This window comes from Polistes fuscatus, unplaced genomic scaffold, assembly GCF_010416935.1.
Source record: "Polistes fuscatus isolate 324 unplaced genomic scaffold, CU_Pfus_HIC Scaffold9, whole genome shotgun sequence".
NCBI classification, from domain to species: domain Eukaryota; kingdom Metazoa; phylum Arthropoda; class Insecta; order Hymenoptera; family Vespidae; genus Polistes; species Polistes fuscatus.
Window position 1 is genome coordinate 3,105,530 of NW_025113173.1, and position 9,518 is coordinate 3,115,047.

The 9,518-nt window shown below is 25.7% G+C and overlaps 2 protein-coding genes across 2 annotated transcripts; one reads left to right on the forward strand and one right to left on the reverse strand.

Moving 5' to 3' along the window:
- The first annotated feature begins 931 nt into the window (after positions 1 to 931).
- Positions 932 to 1,669, forward strand: LOC122525609 (PHD finger-like domain-containing protein 5A). Its single transcript, XM_043648532.1, has 3 exons — positions 932 to 1,156; positions 1,254 to 1,444; positions 1,539 to 1,669. The coding sequence occupies exons 1-3, from the start codon at positions 1,105 to 1,107 to the stop codon at positions 1,626 to 1,628; spliced, it is 333 nt and encodes a 110-aa protein (XP_043504467.1). The 5' UTR covers positions 932 to 1,104; the 3' UTR covers positions 1,629 to 1,669.
- A 461-nt stretch (positions 1,670 to 2,130) lies between these two features.
- Positions 2,131 to 9,071, reverse strand: LOC122525565 (protein real-time). Its single transcript, XM_043648450.1, has 16 exons — positions 8,828 to 9,071; positions 8,249 to 8,398; positions 8,029 to 8,160; positions 7,811 to 7,939; positions 7,625 to 7,728; positions 7,104 to 7,183; positions 6,703 to 7,005; positions 6,540 to 6,628; positions 6,327 to 6,464; positions 6,110 to 6,230; positions 5,905 to 6,029; positions 4,958 to 5,204; positions 4,766 to 4,881; positions 4,542 to 4,684; positions 4,371 to 4,457; positions 2,131 to 4,275 (listed from the first exon to the last, which is right to left on the reverse strand). Exons 1-15 carry the CDS (start codon positions 8,888 to 8,890, stop codon positions 4,388 to 4,390), a joined length of 2,010 nt encoding a protein of 669 aa, XP_043504385.1. The 5' UTR covers positions 8,891 to 9,071; the 3' UTR covers positions 2,131 to 4,275; positions 4,371 to 4,387.
- Between the last annotated feature and the right edge of the window lie 447 nt (positions 9,072 to 9,518).

Here is a 9,518-nt window from a genome sequence, read left to right on the forward strand (position 1 = left end):
CATTTAAGTAGGTTGTTCATATTTCTTGTAAACTATTCCCTAAATGCTATTTTAATGTGTTTTAAATTATCTAGAAATATTATGACTTCTTAAATAAAGCTGTTTCTTTCTCTATTACTAAATATGTAAATATATATAAACATATATATATATATATTTATATATGTGTATGTGTCAATATTTAGACAAAATACTAATTAACACTAATTCTTCTTCCCTAAATTCAATCCAATTATTCATATTTTAATTTTGTTCATTTGATACTTTTAAAAAATTAACATTTTTCTTTCGTTATCGAGAACTGAATTACTTAAGTTCAATTCTTATGATATAAATAATTCAGTGATTAAATATTCTTTTCTATTTAAGTAACATAGACATTTAAAATAATAAAATGAAAATATAAAATATGTAAACTTTTTCGAAGAAGTGACGTCACTTTACATGTATCAATGCATTGATTATTTTATTTAAATAATTATATTAATACGCACGCGCGCGAATTTGTTTTATACTTTTTAAATAATATATGTAATATTTTTTTGTTTGTTTTTCCAGTAAAATACATATATAATTTTTTATTAGAAAATATATATCTATTAATTAATTGTATTGTACCGGAAACGAATGTGATAATATTCATGGCGGTTTCTTATGAAAAAAAAAAAGAAATTTTGTATAATAAAATATTGACATGTAATTTTTAAATGTATCAATGAAATATTAATAAAATATTATTTATTGTCTAATTTAAAATCTATTAAAAATTATATTTACTTTTATTCGCTAGATGTTTAGAGTGCTATAAAGTTTCGTTTACATGTACATGTCGTCTAACCTATTGCAGCGTCTTATTCACACAGCACACACACATACATTGTTGTTCATTATTTTATAATTATTTATAAACAAAATTTATAAATTTTCTACAAATTTATCTTTCTTTGCAATAAATTTATTTAAAGTATAATTCAACAAGATGAATTATAATTATCTTAAAAAATAAGAGCGCATTTTTAATGCCGGCCAATATATAACCTTACAAACTACACGTATTAGATTAAATTATAAATATTTTGAAGTGTATGATTATTTCTTTTAAATATGGCCAAGCATCATCCAGATTTAATCTTTTGTCGTAAACAACCGGGTGTTGGTAAGTTAAAACATTATTTCTTCAAGTATAATAATAATAATAATAATAATAATAATAAAATGCATTACGAAAATTATAATTAAACTATTTTTTCTAGCCATTGGTCGTCTCTGTGAAAAATGTGATGGTAAATGTGTTATTTGTGACTCCTATGTTAGACCTTGTACTTTAGTTAGAATATGCGATGAATGTAATTATGGATCATATCAAGGACGTTGTGTAATATGTGGAGGACCTGGTGTATCAGATGCATATTATTGTAAAGAGTGCACTATTCAAGAAAAAGATGTGAGTATACCTATTTAGTAATAATCATATAAATTAATATCAAATAGTATTAACAAATATGTCTTACAATATTAATTGTATAAATTGTTTTCAGAGAGACGGTTGTCCTAAAATAGTTAATTTAGGCAGTTCCAAAACGGATCTCTTCTATGAAAGGAAAAAATATGGATTTAAAAGAAGATAATTTTGTTTTATTATAAGTCGTCAGTAATATTATTAAGAAATAAATTTTTTTTAACATATATTATGATGTAATAATTTTTCTAATGATTTATATTAAACAATAGGACATGAAAATATTTGAATCACTGATAAATGATTTCACATTGGATAATAAGATAAAACTTAAAAGTAAAGATAAAGATGTATTGCGTATTATTCAATAATATATATATATATATATATAAGATAATTTCTATAAATAGATTGCCTTTTAAAGAATATCATTCGTTATTAAATTATTCCCTGATTGCTTGTAATATATTCCTTATTTCAATCACATTAAGAAATATTCTATGCCAATCTTACTAACAAATATATTTTCTACTTTGCCATAACTTCATTTGATATACAAGCATGTAATAACATTTTTCTATTATTTTCTATAACAACTTTTTACAATATATAGATTGTAAAAATAGATCCAATCTTTTGGCTTTATTCTTATTATTTTATTCTCTTTTTTCTTTTTGTTTAATGTTAATATGTTTCTACATTGCAGCATTCATCAAAACTATAGCCATTTAATGGATACAAAAACATATGTAGAGATTTTGTAGACGGAACAATATTTTACAAAATATTTTCGTTGTTTATAAAATAATATATTCTTTTCGAATATATTTATTTATATATAAGAAAGCAAAATAGTAAAAAGCTATTATTTATTGTACATAAAAAGCAGCAGCAATGTAGTTATCATCTGTTACGTATTCTAATCTACCATTCTCTTATAAAGAATATATATTATTTAATATAAAAGTAGCTTTTCTATTTTATATCATATGAGAAGTACAAGTTTAACTTTAAGACTGGCCATTTTCAATCAATTAATATTTCATTTATTAAACACATTAAGATATCAAAAGAAAGCATTGGTGTTCTTGACGATAGACTTGTATTTCTCTGCGACCGTTAACTTTGTTATTTGAACTAACATGATGGATAGATATATTTCCTGAATAATTGATATATAATCAAATAATTTATCAATAAAATAAAATTTATTAAACTATGAAATATTCCATAACCTTATTTAAAAATAAAAATGCATTAATCTTAATCGCAAATATTTAAAATAGATGAATTTTGTCAGTATCATCAGTGGAATTATTTGATAAAATCTATTTAATGTAAATTAGATGATAATGTTATAGGAATGTTTAGTTTCATTTTAAATTTGAATTTTTATAAGGTTCTGTATATATTTCTACTAACGAAAGAATAATAAAAATACATTTGTTCTATACTAAAATGCGATTAAGTTTCTTTATCATAATTTTTATATACCTATCACCTATCCTTTTATATCGTGTATATACACATTATTGATTTTTTATATAAAATTTTCTTCTCATCTACATTCTAATCTACATTTCTTTTTATCAAATCCCAGTTGTAATATATATTCAATTATATATAGCAAATTCGTTACACATGTAAACTACTTTTGTAATAATTATTATTTCTATTACAATTATATAAACAGCAAAAAGGCTGTTCTTAAGCATCTATACCTTTAGTAAATAATAAGCATTTACTGGAAGTATAATTATTTATATAGGTATATAACATGTTAATGTTTTTAATAATATTTATATATATATGTGTTCATTATGCATTAACACGATATAATTAACATCATATCTATAAATTTTTTTTTAATAAAAAATATACTTTATATTATTTCAAAAGAAGCAAAATATATATATATATGCTATCAAAATAAAATTTTAAATTATACAATTTTGTAAAACTACGTAAAATTCATTGACACGTGTAAGAGAACTGTTTAAAAAAAACCGAATTTTCTATCAATTTATTGTTAAACAATTACGATACTGATATACGCGTCTAAATTAAAAGTATTTATTTTTCGTAAAATCGTAACACAAACAAAATATAACTTCCTTTCGATATAAATTTTTTCAAATGTTACATGTATTAACGAAATGCCATTAATCAATGTATATGATTTAGAATAATTAGAATAAATGTATACATAATCAACAAAATATTATGTAATAATAAAATAAATATGAATGACACGAAATCGTTCCTGTTATTCGGTGATTTTGTTTGTATATAACAAAAACTCTATTAAAACAAAAAAAAAAAGTAAAATTAATTGAATTGAATAATTTGACTTCTAGATTTATAAACAAATGCATAGAAGCGAGAGATTCTGAATTTCTTTGAAAAATAAAATCATTACAGGTACTTTGATTTATATATATATATAGTTTGTGTAATTACTGTATATTCAAACCCTATTACAAAATTATTGTATGAAATATTAAAAATCTTTATCTTCATCTTATTAAAATAAATTATTCATCTTTCATTGAAGTCAGAATATTCATGATTAATAATGTTAGGTGTCAACGAATAAAAAGTGTAAATAATTTAGTTAATGTGAGATGCAATTGCATAATTACTTTCTACTAATATCTGCTTAGGCTTTCACGATTCTCTTTACATCGTATTCTTGTTTTACCTTGTTAATTAATTTATGGTTTCTTGTACTTCTTTCCTCCTAGACGTCAATAAAAATATAGTACTTATGTTACCAGTATCAGCTGCTTCTCATTTTGTATCAATTATTGCATCTTCTATAGATGGAATAAGAGAAATAAATATAAATGCATACCTGTATTAATATATCAATAAATTTTTATGATTAAATATACCGTTGTAATTAACATACCTGGCAGTGATTGCTTCTCATCTAGATAAAGATGAACTTGCTACAGATCGTCCACTCACTGCAGATTGCAAACTCAACATGGATCCCCTTCATCAAACACGAATAATAATGATTAATTTTTAAGCAATTCTCCGTACTCTTTTAATGCATATAAATACCGTGTAAATATACCTGTAATGTACTGACGGCAAAGTTTCATAAAAGTACATAAGTTGTGCCTTGTGAGAGCTTATCGATGGGAGAAATTCTCCTTGTTCTTCTTGATTCTGCCATTGTAAAACATAAGTTCCAGCAACCTGCATTATATGTGTGCCCTAACAAATAAACGCTTTATATTATTTTTCTTCTCAATAAATTAAATATATTATAAACCATAAAAGAACAAATTTGAATACCTGAATGCTTTCTCCATCGTGGCATACAACACTCGGTTCTACTTTTATAAAACCTTCTTTTGATTCTTTTGAAATAGTTATTTCATGATCGCTAGATGGTGTAAATTCCGAAGTTCCTGTAATCAAATTTGTTAACAATTATATTACAATCATTACATCATTAATATTATTTATTATAATAATATTTTTTACCTGTAGAGGGATCAATGTTATAATCTTTTGGTTTATGCAATACAGTAAATATTACATTATGTCGCATAACATCAAAGTCCCAAGTAAGAACAGCACCTGGGTCATCACATTGGATTGTAACTTGATGACTTTGTCCACGACTCAAACTGATAGAATGATACAAGCTATGCTCATGTTCACAAGCTGTATTCTCCAGGTCAACTTTATATAAATGTTTTGGCACTACTCCGCCTTCCATTATATAGGTCTGTCATTTTGAACAGATGATAAATAAATCATTAATTTAATAAATCTAATATCATTATTACACGTTTGATAAATTTGCAAAACATTTCTTACGCTACAGCTAATAATATAAATCGATAAAAAAATGTCTTTAATCGGAAGTTCTTTACATATATGATGTAATGTACGTTTTTTACTGATTAAGTGTTTTTTTTTTAATAGATTTTAATTAATACTATTTATGTCATATATACGAATCTATGATGAAGTAGATTACTGAAACTAAACATAGTGCACCTTTAAAAGTACATGGAGTGTGGTACATCACAATTTAGATTAATGTTATACATTTTGCATTGATTCGAACAGTGTAATATTTACAACAAATAGAACATAAATTTCATATATAATCTTACACTGTCTGTAAGATTGCTGGCTGCAGCGTCGAAAACATAATATCTTCGAGGTACCGTGAATACTTCGTATATATTTTCCTAGCGGTTAATAGATTAACTATTATATATATATATTGATTACAATATTTAAATAAATCTCTATGTTTCAAAACTATTTAATAATTGTTTTAGTTAATTTTTTCCTATATGCAATAATTTCACGAGCTTGTTAAAATAAAATTTTTCTTATTTTTTTTTTTATATAAAACCTCTAAATTATATAAAACTGTAAAAATAACATGAAATATTAAATAACAGTAATATTACCTCAGATGAACCACCTAGAAAGTCAGGAATAAATTCTGGATCTATATAATCGCTAAGACCACCTTCCCCTTGTTCTTGATAATCCGTACCGCAATAAAATATGAATTTTTTTCTTGTATTTTCATCTACGATAAAAATTCATTAAAATTATGACAATTATTAATGAATTAATAAACAGTATGATACGAAATTGATGAATCCTTACGAATGAATGTACTAATGAGAGTCCATAATATAGGAAAACATCTGGGTGCTCGTATAATAAGTACACGCCCCATTGTTTCAGGATAATTAGCTTCTACTATTTCAATAATTCTCAATAGTGCCTAAAAAATATTTGTTATTATTATTATAATTTAATGTTAATTCGTAAAGGAATATATTTTAATTATATACGTAAATATTTTCAAAATTATTAATACCTTTATACCAGGTCTCCAAAGATGACGCATATTTAAACCTTCTAAATCAATTAACAAAGACCATTGCGAAACTGGATGACCCCAAACAGTAGTTGCTTCATCCATTAAGAGAAGTCCTTCTTCGCAGATATGCAATGCCTGCAATTATAATAATAATAAGTATCTTTATATATATTGTAATTCTAATTGAAAATATAATTTAACATAATATACCAATAATAATAATTCATCTTCTCCAGTTGATTTAAGAAGACCTTTCACGTCCACTTGACCTAATCTTAAAATGTATAGTGGTCGTCCATCTATACAATAAAAAATACAAATAATTAAGTATTTATCTTATTACTGAATGAATAATTTGAATATAATATCTTACCTTTATCAAAATGATGCCAACCACCTGGAAAATAATCTCTGATGACTTGAGGAGTTTCATATTCTTCGAGAAGTTTGTCGATTTGATGTTTTTTCCTCCAGTGTAAGGATTGCGTTAACATATCCTTAGCTTTTTCTACTGAAAATTCAGTAGCCCTTAAGAACCTCAGTAGCGTTGCATCGGCTGGTACTGAACTACCTCTTAATTCTTCTATACTATGTCGCAATTGTATCAATTTGCTCTCTTGCATCATGTCTAGTTTTCCTAAATATCTTTCTATGTAGTCTGATGAGAGCTGTATCTCTAAAATATGAAGAGAAAAACAAAATTATTATATATACTGTATCATTAATATATTTTTATGATTTTAGAAAAAAGAACTATTAAAAAGAAAATAATACCTCTATTACTAGACAACTTGTTCTCGACATTACATACTTCTTTGTCACTATGTAATTCACTACCATCACCCACATACTTCCTATATAAAAAAATGAACCATTGCAGATGTAGAAGAATGTGTTGTTGATTATATTCGCTAATATTAATCTAGGAGCAATATAAAATTTTGTTTTGTTTTTAACTGCTGCAAATTAAAAAGAGAAAGAGACATATTTTAAGGTATGAAACTTCCAACAAATGTTTTCACAAACAGAGAGTAGATAGAATGAGAGGTGCTCTTGAATCTTGACATGCTATTCATATAGCCCAATTTTAATTTAACATGTTGAGCACGGTATCAGTCCCTTGAGACTGACAGTGAACTTTCCGTTTAGGCGGTATCAAACTCTGGGGATTGACGAGTGATCACCGCTTGAATGGAAAGCACAACAAAATTGGCTCCATGCTTAACATGTTAATAATGTTAATACCTATCATTTGCAACAATTTCATTTTACTATATTAACTTATTAACACTTACTCTTTTTCCTTGGAAGTTTCTTCTTCTGGATCTCTCCATGGAGCTACATACGTTACACCTTCTTCTTTCAATTGATTGATGAAATATTCTATTATTTCTTTCCCCTGAAATCATTTGAATTTAAATATTACTATTAGAACCACCAGATTAAAAATTTAAGAAATTCTTTCCGATAATAGTATTTACCTTTGAAATATTTTGAGCATATTGCTTCATTGCTAACTTTTCCATTGAATTCTCAAATCCAAAAAAGTTTTTAATATCCAAACTTGCAGTTTGTTCGAAACAAGTCCATTCCGGATTTTCCGGATGAATCTTAGATATAATTTAATAATAAATACACGAGTAATACTGAGAGAAATAAAATCTTATGAGTAATCTATGTAAATATATATGTTACTTACAAAGTATCTACATTTCTCAATGACGATTACTCTAGAAGAGAAGCTTTCATTGTACGCCTCAATTTCTAATACACTCTTGCGTCTATTCAATACATTTCTTTGAATAAAATAAACAAAATCTACACCAATAATCTATAAAACATAAAGTAATAATTAGTCAATCAATTGGATACGCATACATGTAATTTCTTTTGAAAATACATTTAAGCTAAGTATTTACTTTTTTCAAAATATATGGTGCTTCAACATTTAATTTACATCTTCTTTCCGTTGTTCTAATAGCACCATCTTCACTTTCTTCATCTAATGTAACATCGCATCCTACAAATACTGGTATCTGTGGACACGTTGGGAATCTGCGTTCATAGGCCTACAAATATAAAATAAATAAAATGAAATATCATAATTTCATAATTTTTCATGTGAATTCATAAAAATGAATCATAATTTAAAGGAGTAACCATCACATAGCTTTGATTTAGAACATGATATATGCATATATCTGTAGGATTATTGCATAATAGGATTTTAACGAGGACAAGTATAGGAAATTATAGAAGTGAAAGTATCACATCTTCAATAATCTTATTATGTTTTATGCTATATAGATAATATCATATATATCTAATTTTTAATCATAAAATAGCCTAACGCGTTGTTTTGATCAACTAAGGGTTAGAACAGACAAGGTTTTATCCTATAATTTACTTATGTACATTCATGACCAAAGTAAGACAAACTAAATCTTATGAATATTTCATGACAGAACTGTTTGAAGGCTGTATAATAATAAACATACCATCATGACAAGGGCAAATGGGTGCTTATAAACTCGAACAGGTGATTGATATTGTTGAACCATATTGACGTATTCTTCTTATTTGTCAATTGTTAATAACTCACAAATAAAATGTTTATTATCTACAATTATATTACTGTTACGCGTCAACACGACTTAAATTCGCCAAATTTAATCACTTCACGTTATCATAAACTCTATCCACCAAAGAGTAGAAGAATGATTATGTTTAGTACGTATATTCGACTACTAGGGAGCGCTTACGACACCGACATCAGCGCCACCTATCGACGAATTATAAAGGGCCCCTTTTAGGTCTTTTCGTTGTTACGACCTTGAGTTAAAGAGACTGCACCCTTTTTGGGTCTTTTCGATAATACGGCACTAAATACAAACAAAATATGCGTTTTTTTTTTTAAATAATTTTTTATCACGGAAAATAAAACTTCCTTAAAAATTCGAAAAATCTTTCTCCTCGTTCGAACTTTAGTCTTTTAAATAATACCTTATTCATAAATATATCGAAAATACTATTTTCGACAAATTTTATGTAAGGGTAGATAATAGTCCTCAGATTTACTTTTTCTAATTAACTTTAATTATATAGGAATTATATATGAATAAAGAGACCTAAGAAATAAATTACAATTAAATACGTTTTTTTATAGGTAGAAAAATTTCGTAGACAATT